Source organism: Cucumis sativus, chromosome 2 (assembly GCF_000004075.3).
Source record: "Cucumis sativus cultivar 9930 chromosome 2, Cucumber_9930_V3, whole genome shotgun sequence".
Lineage (NCBI taxonomy): Eukaryota > Viridiplantae > Streptophyta > Magnoliopsida > Cucurbitales > Cucurbitaceae > Cucumis > Cucumis sativus.
In genome coordinates this window covers 19342818-19363844 of record NC_026656.2, presented here as the reverse complement: position 1 = coordinate 19363844, position 21027 = coordinate 19342818, and the positions used below count along the sequence as shown (strand labels likewise).

At 28.7% G+C, this 21027-nt stretch overlaps 3 protein-coding genes across 3 annotated transcripts; 1 reads left to right on the top strand and 2 right to left on the bottom strand.

Annotated features, from left to right (window-relative positions):
- Positions 1-5269: 5269 nt before the first annotated feature.
- On the top strand, positions 5270-9072 carry LOC101204817 (tubulin beta chain). Its single transcript, XM_004152601.3, has 3 exons — positions 5270-5774; positions 7357-7626; positions 8078-9072. The coding sequence occupies exons 1-3, from the start codon at positions 5375-5377 to the stop codon at positions 8755-8757; spliced, it is 1350 nt and encodes a 449-aa protein (XP_004152649.1). The 5' UTR covers positions 5270-5374; the 3' UTR covers positions 8758-9072.
- A 3539-nt stretch (positions 9073-12611) lies between these two features.
- LOC105434651 (myocardin-related transcription factor A) lies at positions 12612-14310 on the bottom strand. The gene is made up of 4 exons (XM_011651362.2): positions 13717-14310; positions 13512-13571; positions 13309-13383; positions 12612-13224 (listed from the first exon to the last, which is right to left on the bottom strand). Exons 1-4 carry the CDS (start codon positions 14089-14091, stop codon positions 12829-12831), a joined length of 906 nt encoding a protein of 301 aa, XP_011649664.1. The 5' UTR covers positions 14092-14310; the 3' UTR covers positions 12612-12828.
- A 1716-nt stretch (positions 14311-16026) lies between these two features.
- On the bottom strand, positions 16027-17520 carry LOC105434650. Its single transcript, XM_011651361.2, has 3 exons — positions 16989-17520; positions 16787-16846; positions 16027-16667 (listed from the first exon to the last, which is right to left on the bottom strand). The coding sequence occupies exons 1-3, from the start codon at positions 17340-17342 to the stop codon at positions 16203-16205; spliced, it is 879 nt and encodes a 292-aa protein (XP_011649663.1). The 5' UTR covers positions 17343-17520; the 3' UTR covers positions 16027-16202.
- Positions 17521-21027: the final 3507 nt, after the last annotated feature.

The following is a 21027-nucleotide window of genomic DNA, read 5'->3' as shown; positions in this document are numbered from 1 at the left end:
CTTAAATATTTTCACTCGAAGGAAAAAACTTCCATAAATACATATTTAAATATATTTTTGTTAAAAAAAAAATCCAACCATTCTAGAAAACAACCTTTCAAATTTTCCTTAAAATAAATTGCAAGTGTCAATTACTTACTAAGATAAAAAATTATAATATGCGTGCAACATGCTCAAACAAATTTCACTATTTGACTTTTTATTTTCATTTTCCAAATATATATATATATAATATTTACACAATAGTTAGACTTTTTTGTTCTCATAATTATTTAATTAAAATTGCATTCGTATGGTATTACAACGTTCGAGGGCATTATCGCCATTACCGAACATAGTAAAGTCTACTAATCGCATCGGACGGCGGAGATTTCATCCACGTGACATTGACACGTGTGATTATATATAATTAATTTGTTCGGTCTCCTCTTTTCCCGAAGGAAGAGCGTATATCCTGCCCAGATTCGTGGGTAATACTGTAATTTAAAGGTTGACATTTTTTATTTTTTGACTTTTATTTTAGGTTTTCAAATGAATTTATGATTAATTTAAATCTGATATTAATCACGGTGATGTAAGCACAATATTAATGTTGTTATCACATCTATAACCCGTGACAAAATAATTTTGATAAATTTAAGCTTGGCACAAATATATCATTTCTTGAAAGAAAAAAAATAAGAGAGAAGAACATTTGGATTTGTTTGGGAAGGGTGAATATATGTTTAGAAAACCCTAAAAAAATTTTGGGCTGTTGGGCTTCAGCTGTGGGTTTTTTTAGGCCATTATAATTGGGTATTTTTATATTTTAGTTTTGGTTCGGTCGGTTTAGTTTGTTTTAAAGACCACCGTCAACTGAACCATAAGATCAGAAAAAATTATTCTTGAGATAACCAGCCGGTTCAGTCTGGTTTAATTGAAATATGCGCTTTGGGTTGGTTTTTGTTCAATATTTTTCACTCTCCTCTTCTTCTCTTGTGTGCCATTCCAGTTTGATAATGACTACTTTTATCTTTGTAATGAATTTTGGTATTTGATTTTCTCTTCCAAATTCAAGGTTAATGGATGATCCCATTTTTGTTACCTCTCGTTTTTATGGTTAATCGATGCTTCAATTTTTTTTACTCTATGTTGTTTGTTTTAACAAATAAATATATTTTCAGTAGATGTAGATCCGGTCATTTCTTTAACTCTCTGATCATTAACCAACAAGTATTTTCTTATTCTTTTAATATATTTATGATACTCTTGTAGATACTTTCAGTTAATTATGCAGTAAAAACATATATAAAACATACAAAAGATAAAATAAATTTTTAAAACGATAGAACGGTTAAAATTAGTTTCAAATATAAAAACAAATCACAAGTTTTTGTAATAGAACACGATATACTGTGATAAACTATTTATGTATTTGTTATAAAACTTATATCGTATTAAAAAATAACACTCCATCGTGGTTATAAGATACTTCAATTTCAATTTCAAAGATATTTTGTTTTATTTAATTATTTATTTCCATCTCCATGTTTCAATTTTACGTTTTAAAAAATACCACTTGGAATCTATGAGGGAAATCATAAACAAAAAAAATTAGAAAAAGATGGGATAATTCCAAAAAGTGGTTGCAAAGTGAAGTGAGGTGATGGACCCAACTAGGATGGGCGAATGGCTTCCTGATTCTTAACTAGAGTTAAACTACCATCGGTGCTCTATACAAATATGTGTTTTTCTTTTCTTTAAATATTAAAAAACAGCCAAAAATAAAAAATAAAAAATAAAACCACTTTGTACCAAACTCATTAAATTTTCTATAGCGCATTTATAGTTTGCCAAATGTTTTATTTTCTTTGTTATTCATGACAATTCATTTTTTTATAATATAAAAACATAGGTCTTTTAATATAAAAGAAAACTAGTCTTATTTCTTCCAGCGAAAAATAAGAAAAAGGAAATAGTAACATATCATTACATTTTTTTTAAGCTAAGATCCACCAAATTGATGTATTAGGATCGTACGACAAATTTATTAAGGGATCGGGGGATATGTGCCATTTTACATTGTCAGTTTTTTTATTTTAATATTAATTTTGAAGTGTTAAATTACAATATATATTAAGTTTAGTTTTATATTACCCTAAGTTTTGCTTCTGATGTTGTGGTTGTGCCATGCATAATCCATTGGTTTGTGAGTTCAAATCTCAATATTTTTTTCTTAAATTTCTTCGTAAATTATTACAAAATATATTTTATTCAAAACATCAATCAACTTTTTTTCTCAAGTATCAATAATTTTCTGTTCCTAAACATCAAATTTCTTCCTAAATTTTAATGATTTACTAAAACAAATATCAAAATTCTTTCTAAATTTCAACAATTTTTGAAAAGAGGGAACAAAACTCACATATAACCCTCTTATTTCTTCCACCTCATTTTAAAAAACAATAAATTCGGTTATCCAAACTTCCACTCCTCCACCAATACTTTATTAAAAATGTATTATTCTTTTTTTTTTTTCTTTTGTGTATGTAAATTTTAAATTCACCTATTTACATTAAAAAAATCATGTGAAAATCGTTCGTCTTTCTTTATAGTCACAAATGTAATTAAAGCACTAGTGAAACGTGAATATATTTTTTAAATATTTTTAGTGTGTTTATTATATAGTGTCTGATGATCCTTATGTAAAATTTATGAATTTGCCACTGTTATGATGTATTTGTATTGACTTTCTAAATATTTATAGATTTTTCTTTACACTTATAAACATGAACGTGAATATAAACATACACTAATTTACTCGACTTAAAAATGTACGAAAAATCTCCAAACATACATTTAAATTTTACTCAAATAGGAGATGTGATGAGTCTACACTTCTTTTTTTCTTCATTGTTTGAAATTAAATTGTTACATTAAAAATTTCAAGATAGTTTAGTCGATGATATTTATTACTTTTAAAATTTTAGTATTTTGTATAGTTACAATTGTTTTTTAGTTTAATAATGGTAAAAATTATAAATTGGACAAAATATTTATTTATGGTGAATTTCTGTTAAAATATTTTGCATTTTTTATTATTAAAAAATACTCATAAAATAATATTTAATTTACGTCTAAATTTCAAGATATATTAAAAAAACATGTACCTCAGATCTAAAATCTTAAATTATATGTCTATTTTTAGAAAATAATATTTTTTTTATCTAAATTATTGTAACTATTTGTTATTAAATTGATTCCTTTCTTTTTAAAATCCGATTTTTCCTTTTTCGACAAATTAAAAATACTTACATTCTAATCTAAATTAAAACCTATCAAAATTCTTTTAATTGGTTGTTCGGTATTTTTAATTTTAATCGTCCCTATACTTTTTTGCATTTTTATAATTCAATAAAGGAAAAAAAAGGACCCTATGTTTTTTGTTCTAAGTAATTTAAAATGTGTGCATATTTTTACCAATTATTATTTTGTAAATAGTAGCTGCACAGTCTCGCTGTCACACACCTCTCGCTGGCCCCAGTCAGATCCAATCATGGTGCTTCCACGGTCTTCATTTAAATCATTTTATTTCTTTGTTTCTTCTATATCCTTAAATAAACATGGTTTTTATTTCATTTAAAAAAAAATTGATTAGTTTATAAATTTTTAAGAAATGAAGTTTAATGATATTTAAGTATTATGCATTTGTGTCTTTAACTGTTTCAATAAAACACAGAGGAAGTGCTATCATCTATTATAATAAAAGTTTGATCTCTTATTTCAGCATTATACACTTGATTAAAATAAAATGTAATTGATTAAATAAATCAAAACAAGTGAATTTATACAATTTTGATAGATTCTTGCAAATTAATGTCTTAAATGTTAATTAATGTTCTAATCATCGTTCGCTTTATTAAAAGTAATTAAAAACTAATAAATAAATTATGAGATTATTACTTTGATTAAATAAACATAAAGTTTTTTATTGTTTAATTATATCCTTCTCCTATTTATTGTTAAATTCGAGTAGTTTTCATAATTGGAATTTTTAAATATTTGAATCTATGATTTATTATCGTCAAAACCATATAGATGTTAGTCGAATTGAACTCATGTCGATGAATTGTGTATAATTTTTTTTTATGGATACTGTAATTTGGATAATGACGATTATAATAGATTTTATAAATTAAAGTAATTCAGTTGAAATTGGTTATTGGGTTTGCACATCAAGTCTATATAGAACAAAAAAAAAAACTTTAATAATCAAATCAATGTTTGGCTTTTACACCCAATATGGTTGCATTTAATTTTAAATATCAACAAACAAATCACCCATTGTTCAAAGAAGACTATAAATAATCTTTGTAGACCATGGAGTGGAAGTTTTTTTGGTTCAATTGGGTTTGATCTTTTGTTTGTTATGTTTAAATAGTAAATAAAATAAAAATGTTTATAATTAGAATGTAGATGTTAATTGTATACATCAAAAGATATAATTGTTAAAATAAAGTTTTTCAATAATCTAAAAATTAGACATCCTTACTGTCTATTATATCAATGAAAATATTGATAGCCAGTAAAAGAAAAAAAAAGAAAGATAAAAGATGAAAAAAAGTTATTGAAATTAATAAATAATGTATGCTTTCTAAGTATATTAAAATGTATTGTTTTAAAAAATGGTATAATAAACAATATTTTTTTATATATATATATAAAAACTAGTTTTATTTGTGATAGAACTTGACAATATATGTATTTATACATGTTACATAAATAATAGTTTATATCAGTCTCGTATTGATATTTCTTAAATATTTATAAATTTTTTAATGAAGGATTGTCATTTAAAATTATTTAGAAAAATCATAAAAATAATATATATAAAAAAATTTCAGATTCTACAAATAATAGAGACATTTATATGCTTCTATCACTCACGTTGATAAAAGTCTCGTAATCAAAAATTTTGTTATAGCGATAAATATTTTAATTTATTTTACCATTTTAAAATTTATCCTAATCATTTATTTATTTTTTATATTTGACGGATAATTTTACCACTTCATGAAAAATGATTAAAATTAATTAAAATTACAAAAACAAAGTTTGTTTTCCCTCCCAAAAAGATTGGGGAAAGAGGGAAATCACGACCGTAAAAAGAAGATCAGACGGTGAGTTAAAGAAAAAATGGGGTCCACGTCCATTGAAAGTATCCCGCCATTCGTTATTACCATATTAGCCCTCAAAATTCGGAGTTTCTCTGTCTTATAATCCCCACTCTCGCCCTTCATCTTCTTCGCGTCGATCCATTTTCATCAATACACAGAACAACCACAACAACAAGAAGCCTTTCTCTTTTCTTTTCATTTCCTTACTACAAGACACCATGAGAGAAATTCTTCACGTTCAAGGTGGCCAATGCGGCAACCAAATCGGATCCAAGTTCTGGGAAGTCATTTGCGATGAGCACGGTATCGACGCCACCGGTAAATACAACGGCGATCCTTCTTCCGATCTTCAATTGGAGAGGATCAATGTTTATTACAATGAGGCTTCTGGCGGTAGATACGTTCCCAGGGCTGTTCTCATGGATCTTGAACCTGGTACCATGGATAGTATCAGATCCGGTCCCTATGGTCAGATCTTTCGCCCTGATAATTTCGTTTTTGGTCAGTCCGGTGCCGGAAATAATTGGGCGAAAGGTCATTATACTGAAGGAGCTGAGTTGATTGATTCCGTTCTTGACGTTGTTCGTAAGGAGGCTGAGAATTGTGATTGCTTGCAAGGTATTATCACGTTCTATCTACCCTCTATTCTTCGATTTTATATACATTCTCACTACTATGCTTTATTTTTTACATCACGATTATACTGCTTTATGTATTGATTTAATTCGTTTATTTGGGTTGAAATTATTCTCACAGTATGCTTCTACTGCTTTCTTGAATTGCAAGAATCTGTTCATTTTCAATGAATTGTTCACGAATCCTATTTTAGGCGTCGAAAATAATGCTTCAAATTTCCTCAGCATCTCTCATTGCATTATTCTCTGGTTAATCCAACGCATCTTAAACTTTTCATAAATCTTATAAAAATTGTATCGGAGTTAAAAATCGTGCTTACGGTTAAAGAATAAGAAATGAAATATCATCGGAATTGTATGAACACCAAAATATCTCCACTTTAAGTCATGGCAGAGGATAAGTTCGAGAAATCTCATTGTTAACTATTGTCAGTAAATATGAGGGGAAAGTGATGGTTGGTTTAAGCTTTATTAGATCCATAACCGTTCCCCACTAAATCTGCTCTTGGCTAGATCACAAGGCCATTGTGTGTGATTTAAAACTCTGACATGTTTATTAGCTCTACCTTGAAATCCACGATGATCTGCTTTTCTTCTTTCATATAATTGAAAATTAAAGTTTAGCGAACTATGTATAGTGTTTGTCAGCAGAATCCTGATCCCGATCTCCTAACTGCTAAATCTTCTCGCCATTTCCTGCCTCTGCACTGTAATTGGTGAGACAGAGTGTCAATTTATGTCCATACCCGTAAATAAATAAATTAATTAGTTTATATATATATATATATATATATATATATATATATAATTGAGTGAGAGAGATCCTTTACTAGGTTTGGTATTGCGATTTACAACTGGCTTTTTAACATTAATACACATAATTGCTTTTGTTAATAATCAAACTTTTCTTGAATTGCTGTTCTTTACAGTTTTGATTTTTACCTTTTCTACTGAATTTTGAGATGTGTGATTTGTGGAGGGGACAATGCTGAGTGGTGAGTGGATCCCACATTTGTCTCATGCATTCAATCCATTGGATATATTTTATTCCACATATTTCAACTTAAAATAAAAGGAATCCAACTTTTATGGCCAAAAAATCTTATTTTATATTTTTCTCACCTGCATGATTGAGATTGTACAACTAGATTATTGTCGTATTCTCTAGCTACCGTACCGACACTACCTTTTCTTACCAAAATGACTAGAGGCGTTCACCAATAGTGGCAACTCAAAAGTAAATTCTAATTAGAGTTAATTGCAGTAAAATTCGAAGATGGCTTTTGTAGATCAGGATCTACTATAATACTGTATAAATTACACTCATGATTTCGTGATCTGGATGAATGTATGCCAATTTTGGGAATATCCTATAATTTAATTGTTAACCCATTATGTCCTGCCTTCTGTTTTACAAGTGTTGTTCTGTGAATGATTGACTAAGCACAGTATTTCCTTTTCCATTTCTCTCTGTTTTAAAATAATCTATTGACTATTGAAGGACAGCAAACTTTTTCTAAACTTTTTAAATTGGTCAACTTTGTTGTCTCTTATTTGTGGGGCAGGTTTTCAGGTTTGTCACTCCCTTGGAGGAGGCACTGGTTCTGGGATGGGAACCCTGTTGATATCAAAGATTAGAGAGGAATATCCAGATAGGATGATGCTCACATTCTCGGTTTTCCCTTCTCCTAAGGTCTCAGACACGGTTGTGGAACCATATAATGCCACTCTTTCAGTTCACCAATTGGTTGAGAATGCAGATGAATGCATGGTTCTTGATAATGAAGCTCTTTATGACATTTGCTTCAGGACCTTAAAGCTCAGCACTCCTAGCTGTAAACCCTTTTCTCTCTCTCGTCTCATTATTTTTTGCTAATTTATCTTTGGATTGAATAGTGTTTCTTAAGTTAAATATTTCTTTTAAAATAACCGCTTTAATAGAATCACTATTTACTCTTAACATACCTGTTTTTAGTTCAGGCTTGAGTTATATCACTTTGTCATATTTAATATCACTCTAGACAAAATTTTGATTTAATGCAATGTATAGTTTTACATTTAAAATCACATTTTCACTTTCAAAGTTGATTTCGAATGAGTGAAATTATCTTTCTAGTGAATTTGAGAATGCCAAAAGCGGTTTTTAACTCTTCAGAATTATTCTGTTTCGTGAAAATTTGAAAAAAGTGCTTTTAGAGTCGAAAGAGTTCAAATAACTTTCCACTTGTGAGGATTTTATTGGGAAGCACGACATTTTAACTCGCTATGTATTGTTGGCATGTACAGTTGGTGACTTGAACCATTTGATCTCTGCAACCATGAGCGGAGTAACATGTTGCTTAAGATTCCCAGGTCAACTAAACTCAGACTTGAGAAAATTGGCTGTGAATCTAATCCCATTTCCTCGTCTTCATTTCTTCATGGTTGGATTCGCACCTCTAACCTCCCGCGGCTCCCAGCAGTACATCTCCCTCACCGTCCCAGAACTAACACAACAAATGTGGGACGCCAAGAATATGATGTGCGCCGCCGACCCACGCCACGGCCGTTATCTAACTGCCTCGGCCATGTTCAGAGGAAGAATGAGCACGAAAGAAGTAGACGAACAGATGATCAATGTACAAAACAAAAACTCATCCTACTTCGTTGAATGGATCCCGAACAACGTGAAATCAAGCGTTTGTGACATACCTCCAAAGGGGCTGAAGATGGCATCAACATTCGTGGGAAACTCGACCTCGATTCAAGAGATGTTTAGAAGAGTGAGTGAGCAGTTCACGGCGATGTTTAGGCGCAAAGCTTTTCTGCATTGGTACACAGGGGAAGGAATGGATGAAATGGAGTTTACGGAGGCAGAGAGTAATATGAATGATTTGGTGGCTGAGTATCAACAATACCAAGATGCTACAGTTGATGATGATGCTGATTTTGAGGATCATGATCAAGATGAGTATGCCGACCAGTAATAATTGGTTTTTACTATATCTCTGCCTCTTTTTACTGCTTTCGTGAAATATTATTCTTCTTGGGTTTGATAATGCCTGCGTGATTTGATTGTTATTTCATCTTCCATTTTGGTTTCTCAAGTTGAATTCCTTGTGTTTATTTCATTGGATTTCTTGCTTGTTCTCTTTTTTCTTTCTATTTCTTCCATCTTATTTGTTGGGTATTATTAGTAGTTGGTCTATCTTCTTTTCTTTCTATTAAATAAAATAATGTCAATGTGCAGTCTATATTTTTATTGAGAATTTCAATGGATAGTGCTGAAATGTTTGATCTCATCATTTTTAACCTCGTAAATTCTTCTCCCTTTTTCTAAAAAAAATATTTTAATTTATGTGCAAGATACAAGTATTTTAAAGTGCACTAAAACTCGTTTAAGACTATAGAGAGGATTGGAACTTATGAGCTGTTAGCTCCGAAAGAAAATACCCTTATATTAAAAATATTTTTTAATCACCAAATTCAATTTTCTTTTCTTTTTTGTGTTCAATGACCATTTATCATTACACGACAAATTTTAAATTTTATAATTATAATTAAGATTCCGACAAATTTCAAATTTTATAATTATAATTAAGATCCATCTTTTTTTCATGTATCTGAAAAGTTACAATTAACCAAATATAATTCAATATATGGATGTGTAAAAGTTTCATATTTTATTAAACGTGTAATTTTATAAATTTTAAGTTTTCGGAAGACCTTCAACTTGTCGAAGACTTGGAGGCATATACTATACGTCCCCCAATGACCAAATCAAATTTAAACCCGATTTATGTAATAATAATATAAATCGATTTTCTAAAAATTGAAAAAACAGAGAAAGAATAATAATACGTAATTATTTGGTTAAATCTAAAAGAAGATATACCGATCATATTGACGTCCAATTTTTTGTCTGAATATATATATTCCATTTGTGTATTAGTGTGTATATATGAATTGCCAAACAAAAGAATAGTAAAAAAAATATTACTGAGCACCAAATCAATAGTCAAAATTACCATAATCACTCCTAAAAAATCTACAATTTCCCGCTTTTATTTTTGAAAGGAAGTTTATCTTTGTATTTAAAATTAAAATTTTATTATAAACCATGTTTGAAAATATTTACCCAATATAACAAACAAAATGTCATGGGATTGTTTAGTGTTTAATTCAAACGTTTTATGATGTATTATTATCTTTGTTTATACACTAGTTATATTTAATATAGGTGTCAGTACAATTACTCGGCCACATTTATTCAAAGGGTCCCAACTTCCTTTGAGTTGCTTGCGGACGACTTGATAAAAAATTTCTCTACATGTCGTAAAATCACTCAGACTTCTCAACATAGTGTTGTGGGCTCTCTAGACGCACTTTCTAATCGTTGTTTCACTAAGCGGTCATGGGATCTACCTCTTGAGACCATCTACAACAAAGTTTATAAAGTAATTTAACACACTTAAACGTCCTTGGACTGAATTCATAATAACATAAGAATATGAAAGTTTATTTTTCAAATATATAGCCACTTTTTTCCCTTTCAGAAAATTGTTGTCCTGATAAAATAAAATACAGTTAAAATTTGTACCCTTTTTTTTAAAAAATAAAAGTTCATTTTACTTTGGTGGCCGAAAATCTTCAAGATAGAGTTTCCATTTCAATCAAATATGATGAATGTTAGGGCAGTGAATATGGTAATTTTATTGATTGATACGGTATATTCGCTTTTTTCTTTTTTCGATTAACTATATGCCAATAATCAAATTAATTATATAGTTATTAAAATGCTGTTAATGTCTTAGCATACTTTAAAAAAAAAGTTTGATTCATGCCTAATAAATGATGAACCTACTTTATAGTCTGTATCACTAACCTTCGTTTGATAGGTGTTGATCAAGTGTTGAAATTTTTAGAGTGTTCCACATGAGTTGAAAATGACTTACTTGAGTTTTGTAATAGAATTTGTTTTTTTTAAAAAAAATATTAATTAATGTATGTTTCTTAAAACTAAACTTATAAACACATTAAATTTGTTATTTATTATATATTTTCAAGAATTAAATCAAGCTCCCCTTTTGTAATTTTGTATTTTTATAAAATTTAAATAGAAAAATAAAGTATTTCTTACAAATAAAATAAAATAAAGAACCATAATTGAGAATTTGAAAAAAATAATCATACATTTTCAAATCAAACCAAAACAAATGAAATCATTGTAAAATGCTAAACCGGAATTCTTGCAAAAATAAAAAAAAAAAGATTATGATAATATAACTCATGTCACTACTATGTTTTTTAAATTGCAAAACAAACAATTTAAAAGTCAATAACTATATAATTACCATCGAATAGTTTTTTAATATCTCTATAATTAGTGTCTTATAGTTGTCAATTTTATCATATTCATAAGATAGAGAAAAAAGATGGATGTTATCTGTTTTTTTTTTCTAAATGTTTCTTAATTTCCCTTATTTTAAATTTATAATTAGACTCGCAATAAAGTGAAAGATTTTCTTCCATCTTTTTTAAACTTTGAATTACATTTTATTTATAAAAAATAATTATAATATATGTATATAATTATTTATAATCTAAAAAAAGAAAACTCTGAGAGGAATTTATTTTGAATTATTATTTAAAATACCCTCATCATATATTAAATAATAAAAGAAGTTTGTTTTGTAATTGAACGAAGGGAGGATAATACTGTGAGAAGATATTCAATAATGGCTATATTTTCACTCACCGGTCAAAGATTCTTAAGGCAATAAAAATATGTTTTCTTAAGGAAATTATGGTTATTTTGTTTGGGAGTCCGCCAAACATGCTCATAATTTTGTTTTCATTTTAAAATATTTAACATCCCATTAACCTTTTATATATAAAATAAGAAATTAAAATATCTATTGGAGTATTTTAAATTCGATCAATAAATACAATCATGAGAATTTTAGAAATACACTGATAAATTAAAATTAAATATTGTAATAAAAAATTGAACTGTTTACAAAATTTTAAAAAGAAATTATATGATGGTAGAAAAGTTGTAAATAATTTCAATTTCATACATTATTTCGTTTATATTTTTAATAAAAAGATGTTAAAAATGTAAAATTAAAAAAAAAAAAAAAAAAAGAAAGAGAAGGGTTCAATTGTCCTTCTAACATAAATTCATCTAAATTACACATTTCCTTAAAAGAAAACAACTAGACATTAATGTCATCATTTAGCTATAAGTTTATAATCTAAAATAGACTATTTTGTAAGTTCTAAAATTTGTCCTAAATAATTTTGGTGCATTTTTTTAAAAGTTGAATAGACCTTTACTGACATTAATAATTCTTCAAATTCATTTAAAAAACACGTCAACAAAATTCTTCAAATATAAACTATAAATATTAAACCTAGAATCGAAATGTCATGCAACCGAATAAATACCAATTACTTTTTTAATTGACTGAACAAATTAAACCATCATTAATTAGATGCTAAACACTAATTATATTAGGTAAAAAAACTCCCCTGGCTGGAACAAAATTATTGCCATCCCTAAATAAACCCACCATATAATAAGATAAAAGAAAAGTCATCAATCATAGATAATCCTAATTTAAAAACTAAAAATTGTTCAATTTTACAGCACCAATTCAATAGCTGAATAGCTAGAATTAACATAATTAGTCAGAAGCCAAAATTTGAATAATGGAATTTTATTTATTTATTTAATATTGTTCTTTTCTGGCAACAAACTAATACATTCAAAATCACCAAAAAAGAAAAAGAAGTAGCTTTTATTATTTATACTTTAATTAAAGAATATACGAAAAGAGGAAAAAAAAAAACACAAGATATATATTAAGAGAAATATTTGGGAGCAGGGTCAGCTCTTACTCTTACTCTGAGATTCTGTACCTTTACAATTTGAGTAACCCAATTGAAAAAATAAAATTAAAAACTACCCCAATTCATGAATCAAAACAGGGATTGGTGAATGATGAATTGAATCCTAAGATTAAAAAGAAAAAAAAAGGAGGAAAATAGTGGAATTAGGATTGCAATTTGGGAGCTCCATTGTTGTTGTTGTTGTTGTTCTTGTTTTTCCAGATCTGAATTCTGTTTTGTCTTGCTTTAGCAGCCAAATATTTTGTGTAATTCTTATGAAGAATATCTTCCAAAGAGAGGTTCAAATCAGGAATCCCCATTGGGCCCAATGAAGGATCATACAAAGGAATTCCCCCAATTGGAATTTGGTAATTCTGAATACTGTTGCTCTGTTCTGCCACTGGAACCGTCTGATTCTTCATCGACGGTTCACATTCATCGTGATTATTCTCCACATTTGAGTCTGAGGATTTCACTGTTAACTTAGCTATTTCCATGGCGACCGAAGTTGAGGTCCCAAATTTTGGATTTACTGATAGATTACTGAAACCACCCAGAATCTGTTCGAGAAAAGAGATATACATATTCAACAGAGCCCACAAAAAAGGGAAAATAATTCAAATAAGATTAAAATAGGAACAAACCTCTTGCTTTTTGGCTTTCAACTCCGAATTTATAGTTTTCAGATTGATAAAATGTCGCTTCATAGCTTCAATGTCCTGTTGTTATGTTTAAGTGAAAAAAAAATTAAGAAAATAAACTGTAGGAAGAAGGAAATAATGCTTATGAGGGCATCAAAAGTAAACAAAAAAAATTGCTACTAAATGACAAAAGAAGAAGAACTCACCCCTTCCAGAGCTTGTTTCTGGTGGGTTAATTTCTCTATGGTTTCCAAATACTGAGATTTCTGATTTCAAGATCCAAAAAACACAGAATCAGAACCCCGAGAACACAAAATCCCTAAAATTAGGGTTTAAAAGAAATTCAATAAACTTAAATTTGGGGAAAAATTAAAGAAGAAGAATGAAGAGGCATTATAATTAATGAGAGACCTTATCGACAGGGGCTTTCTTCTTGGAGACCTTAGCAATAGTAGTATTCTCATCAGATTCACTCCTTGACAAGGGCAAGGAGTGGAGTGAAAGCGGAGTAGTTGGACTAGACTCCTTTTCTCTCTCGGACGACGGTAGACAAGGTGGTGGTGGAAGCGGCGGTTGAGTGATGAGGGAGGACGTGTCCGGCGGGGAATCGACGGCGGATCTCTTGCGTCGGATAGGCCAGGAAGGTGATAGGCCAAGAGAGAAGTGGGATTGTTGAATGAGAAGAGGTAATTGTTGGAGGATTTGAGCGACGAAGTGTTCTTCAGGGGAGAAGTCGTCGGAATCGAAGGAGATGGAGCATTGATGAGTGGAAGAAGTGGAAGCCATGGAGAATCGATCTATTTGGTTTGATCGAAAGAATTGGTGAGTGAAAGTTCAGATGAAGAGAAATTCCATGGAAGAGAAGGGGTTTAGGGATTAATAGAACACCGGAGGAAGAAGAAGAGGTAGAGGAAGAGGAAGAGGAGGAGAATGGTGTTACTTGGGGACTGGGTTTCGCAAAACAAAATAGGAAAGGATTTTGGAGAAGGGGATGTGGCTTTGTGACACGTGTCGAATAGATGGAGATTCAGGATGGTACTCTAGGGTTTAAGCCTTTTATTCGTCCCGTGTTTTCTTTTCTTCTCCACGTCCTCACCTCCAGGCTATTTTTGGTATTTTCTTCTTTTATTTTATTTTTTATTATTTATAAAGAGAGAGAAAAAAAAAGGAAAGGATTATAAATGGAAAAATGGTTCAAAATAATAGTTTATAGACAATATATTTGAAAATGTCTAAGAAAAATGTGCACTTAGAAGAAAGGGTTTGGACCTCCTAGTTACAATTATGTTCCAAATTGGATTAACTTTTTTTTTGTTTGAGTTAAGAAGTTGGTTATTGCAATCCTACTCTATTTGGCTCAATTATAATAGATTGTGTTTATATTATAAATTATTTTAGTTTTATTTATAATAATATGTGTTTGATATATAAACTATTTTAGTTTAAAAATTTAGTAATAAACACGATAGCAAATAATAATAAAAAACGATGCTAGAAAGTAAATAACGTACAATGTGAATGAGTTTGAAATAGTGTCAATACCCAATAGTATTTGTTGCAGGAACAGTTTTATAATTCTTCTTTAATTTTAAGAATAAATTTAGAATATGAGAAACTAAGTCCTAGTTAATCATTTGTTTTCTGTTTATAAAAACTAATTATATTTTCTCTTCATTTTTTTTATAATGTTGTGCATCTTTCTTGCATAGTGGTTGAATTTTTACAAAAAAATTTAAAAGCAAAAGCAAAATTTTAAAAGTTGTTTTTTCAGTTGAATTTTTTTGACCTTTTTGTTTGAACAAAAAGTAGATAAAAAATTATCTTGGAGGTGGAAATATTTGCTAAAATTTAATCTTCCTCCATCCAATAAGTTTGTTATTTTTTAGTGAAATTAGTTGAATTGTAATAAATTTATAATCTATAAAATATTTAAGAGAATATCCCTCCTATAACAAAAACTGCTCCAAACTAACTCAAAAATAATTTTTATACAACTATATGTTTGGATTATTATATACATATCGTAGTCTCATCATCTTATTACTCAAAAGATATAAACTAAACTTGATTAACATTTTAAACTTAAAAAAATATTTTTAGTTTTTAAACTTTTATGAAAGCAACGTCCTAACTTCAATTGGTAATCATTTAGTTCATATTACATTACAATTTGATTCGTAAATTTTAATAAATGATAAATTGTAACGACTTGATTCTTATAAAACAGTATGATTTAAACGTATTTTAAGGAAAAGGTCAAATATAAATTCTTTTCCAACTATACAAAAATTCATCAAGCGACCTATTTTAAAATTTTACTGCACTGTGTACAATTTTTATGCTATTCCTGACTATTGTACGTGATTTTTAGTAAAATCTCATAAGTAGATTAATAAATTAATTTGAAAATTATCCCCCACTTAGGGAATGTTAAGATTATTAAGCTTTAAATAAAAACAAAAGAACAAAAATTACTCAATTTTGCATCTGCAATTGAATGTTGAAATTACCATAATTAGTTGAACCCAAAAAATCAAGAATAACTGTATTATATTATTTATTATCAGAATTGTTATTTTTTTTTTTTTTTGCAACTAATACTAATACAAGAAATTCTATATATTGCTGTCACCATTTTCAACAACAAAGTAGCTCTCCATCCAAATAGCTCAAAAAAGAAAGAAAATAAACTTCTATTATTTATACTTTAATAATAAAAAAGAAAGAAACTAATATATATACACATATATATATATCTATCCAGATTCTATCTACCTTCACAGTTCGAGTAACTCAATTAATCAAGGGAAACAAAACTACCCCAAGATTCAAAACAGTTCTCCCATACAATTGATTGATTGAATCTAAAAAATGGAAAAATTGTGGAATTGGGATTGTTAATTTGCAGGGCCATTGCCGTTGTTCCTCTTATTCCTCTTGTTCCTCTTGTTCTTCTTGTTCCTCTTATTCTTACAGATTCGAGCCCTGTTCTGTCTTGCTTTGGCAGCCAACTGTTTTTTGTAATTTACCCGACAATTTTGTTCTACAGTTAAGTTCAAATCAGGAATCCCCATAAGGTCCAGTAAAGGAATTTCATCAATTGGAATTTGGTGGTTCTGGTTATCGTTACTCTGTTCTGCCATTGGAGCTGTCTGGTTCTTCGTCGACGGTTCACATTCATGGAGATTGTTCTCCATATTTAAGTCTGAGGATTTCGTACCCGAAGTTGAGGTCCCATTTTCGGGAATTTCTGATCGGTTAGTGGAACCACCAAGAATCATGGAAGCCTCTTGCTTCTTGGCCTTCAACTCAGAATTGATAGTTTTCGGATGAGCAAAACGTTGCTTCTTAGCTTCAAAGTTCTGTTGTGTTTAAGTGATGGAATAAAAGTTAATAAAGTAAACAAAAGCAGAGAAGAAGATGATAGCATCGAAAGTAAACAAAAACTTTGCTACAAGACAAATAAGGAAGAAGAACTGACCTCTCCCAGAGCTTGATTCTGGTGGGTCAATTTATCAACGGATTCCGCACATTTAAATTTCTGATTCCAATATCCCAAATGAAATAACACAAAAACGCTAAAATTAGGTTTCAAAAAGAAATTCAAGAACCTCAACAAGACCAAAAATTGGGGGAAAATTAAGAAGAATAATGAAGACACTAATAGTAGCTAAAAAAAAAACCTTAGCGAGTGGGGCTTTCCTCTTGGAAACCTTGACGTTGGCAATATTCTCATCGGACTCACTCCTTGACAAGGTCAATGAGTCGAGTGAAAGTGGAGTAGTAGGGCTAGTTTCCTTATCTTCCTCGGATGACGATGGAGGAGGCGGCGGTTGAGCGACGACTGTTGAACAGCCCAGCGGGGAAACGACGGCGGATCTCTTGCGTCGGATAGGCCAGGAAGGGGGTAATCCAAGAGAGAATTCGGATTTTTGAATGAGAAGAGGTAATTCTTTGAGGATATCAGCGACTTTGTGGTCTTCAGGGGTGAAGTCGTCGGAATTGAGGGAGATGGAGCCTCCACGAGTGGAAGCCATTGAGAAATCAATCTGTTGATTTTGATTGAAAGAATGGACGTGAAAGTTGAGAGAAAGAGAAAATGCATGGAAGGATGGAAGAGAATGGGGATTTATAGAACCACGGAGGAAGCGAAAGCCGAAGAATAAGAAGAGGAGTAGGAATCGCTTCCGGACTGGCTTTCACAAAATCAAATATGAAAAGATTTTGTAAAAGGATGGGGCTGTGTGACACGTGTGTTTTAGATGGACATTCAAGATGCTTCTCTGGGGTTTTAGCCTTTTTCTTCGTTCGTTGTTTTCAGCTCGAGGTTATCTTTGGTATTTCGTTTTTCCTAATATTATTTAGATAAAATAAAAGTGTTCCGAGAAGAAAGGGTTGGACTTCCTTCCCCTAGTCCAGATCAAGTAATAATTCTAGTTACTCACATTCTAACAAATAAATAGAATATTTAATAAAGTAAGTACAAAATATTTATAACCTGTCAAAATTTGATTGGATGATTTACTAAGATTGCACAAAGATATGCGATATTATATCCAAATCTAGTAATGTAGATTCTCTCTTATATATCTTTTAGAAATATTTAGACAAAATATCTAAATCTATTACGATAGATTTAATTTTACAAATGTACTAAATTGTAATTTACTTTGTTGATTAGGTTTTTTAAATTTTTAGAATATTTATAACTGTATAATAATTATTAATTATGTATAACTTTTTTAAATAAAATTCAAATGATTTCTTTATTTATGTTATACTAAATTCACAACTTTTTTATTTAGCCTAACCGTATAAATTTATTATGAAAATTAATATAAGTATTTTATTAATTAAATGTAAAATGAAATCTTTTTAATACGAAATTATTTAGTGATTAAAAATAAAATTATATCATTATTTGCATCATCCTTTAACATTTTGAAATAAAAATTCTGACATCCGCGAATATTTTCTTCATAATTCAATTTCGATCGTTTATTCCATCAATATTGTTGTTATTAGTATCGGTTCTTTAGTTTATTTCGAAATTTCGTTCAGTATACAAATTTCGGTTAGTTGTCTTCCTTAATTACTTTATTTTTCTTCAAATTTCAATCAATTACTTTCGTTTTTCTTTTCTTCAAAATTCGTACTTTACCGATATTTTGCTGACACATATATACAATATCACATGTGTATTATTTATTCTTTCATTTCGTACATATATATTTTTTTCTTAAAAAAGTTTGTTTTTTTTTTTAGTTTCGTAACATATACTTCGGTCATGTTCCTTATATCTTGTTTAATTTTTTATTGTTCAGTTCATCTTTCTGTCATGTTTGACATACAATTTTTATTAAATGTCTCGTCGTTCGTATATTATAGTATACCACTAAATAGCAAATTTATGTTATGTTATTTTTAAAATATATACTATTGCATATATTCAATAATACACATACATGTTACTTTTTATGTTGTGATTTTTCTTACTGCATATATATACACATATTATATATTTATTTATTTATTTTATATGTTTTTTACATATATGCCACTGAATAATCCATTTATGTTTTGTGATTTATTACATATATATTACTGCATATATTTAATAATACATACACATATTTTTTTAATGTTATGTGTTTTTTCTTACTGCATTTAACATGGATTATGTATTCGATCATTGTTTTTTTTAATTCATACACATATACTATTGCATAATACATATATCTTATGTGATTTATCACGTACATATACTATTTCATATATTCAATAGTACATAGATGATGTTATCTTCGATATACTCAATATACCATAGTGTATTTCGAATACAAAATATAAATTTTTACTAACCTCAAATGAACAACATATACTATAATATACCGTAATAACTATTATTTCAAACATAACTTATTAATTATTACATATAAAATGAATATTTGAAGTAAAATACAAAAATCAATTTAACAAACGGATAGCATAACCTTTCGTTAATAAAATATACAATGTATTGTTTCATATATACTATTCATTAACCAATTTAACATTAAACCATTTTTTTTCTCATTCATATTCATGTAAACATAAACAACTTTCATACATAATCAATATTATTTCAAACATAACGTATTATTTACTACGTATGATATGAATATTTAAATAAAATGCATATACAAATTGATATAAGAACATTTCATTAGTATTATTCAATATATACTATATTTATGTAAAATATATGAAAAATAATACAAGACCAAAGAAAGTGAAAGAAAAATCAGAAGTGGATAAATTTTTAACAAAGTCATAAAAAAACTAATTAATGGACAATTTTTATTATTAATATTACTGTAATAAAATTTAATCATCTATCATAATTATATCTAATAAATGCTTATTTTAAACATGATATATTTTTAAAATTTTTAATATATTATTAATAATAACGATGAATAAATTGGTTATTTGGATTCTATATTTGTGTAAAATATTAGTTAATTTAAGACATTCCTAAAAGAATTGAGAAATTTAGGTCAATTTTGTAATATATTATAGAATTTTAGTTCATCTTGCTTAAAATACCTTGTCTATTATCTACTTGTTTCTCCCAAAAATGTACTCTGGACTTCCTAAAATTCTCATGCTCAGTTGGATTGGTCCGTAAAATATTTGACAACCACACCACGATGATCTTTCGTGAGCCCAACAAAATATGGCCGAATACACTTGGGAAGTCATGGTACAACTGGCCCAAGTTTATATGGGCCTAAAACAAATTTGTCCCTCTCTTATTTACGTGTGAAGATTGAAGATGGGTCCCGTGGATATGTAATAAAAACAGGTAATAGTCGCAAATTTAACGATTAGATTCAAAATAACTAAGTATATAACAACATTTTAAAATTTTGTAAATATAGTAAAATTTGTCAAATTCTATCAATTATATGAGTCTATCAACGATAGACCATGTTGCAAATATCAGTTTATCACTGATTGATTATACGAAGTGTATCAGCGACACAAGTCTATCAGTTATAGTTTTGCTATATTTGAAATTTTTTTAAAATTTTGCTATATTCTTAATTATTATTGCTGAAATGGTTATCCATTCCAATTTTTCTAAAAATTGGCATGACAAATACACTATTTGAATCTTAGCATATTATATAGTAAAAGTTGACCAAATTTTTTTTGAGTGTATGAATGACGATCATGTTGTAATTATTAGTCTATCACTGATAAAAATAATTAACAATAGAATATGTTATATTTGTAACTAAAAAAATATATATTATTATATGCATGATTACTGTCCCAAAATTGCTATAAGTTATAATTACCTTAATAAAAAATAATTATTTGCATAAACTACAATAAAGCAAAACATAATAAAATATATAGCAAAGGTATAAGATAATTGTCATTAATTGCTATCGTCCCCAATAGTTTTTATTAGCAATAACTTTATATTTGTCACAGTTACGAGTGTTTTTTCGTAGCTTTCTCAAATTATCACTTATAGTAAATAATAGTAGCAATAAATGGTGTTATAGGTTGCGTTTAGCTTTTAATTTAATAAATGTGTTCCATTCTTGCGAGACTATCAATAGTTTATCAATAACCACAGTTGAATGACAGGTTTGACATCCATGAAGTTTGCAAATATTCGATCATTGTGCTATAAGTTAAATCTATTTCCTACCTTATGCTATTTGA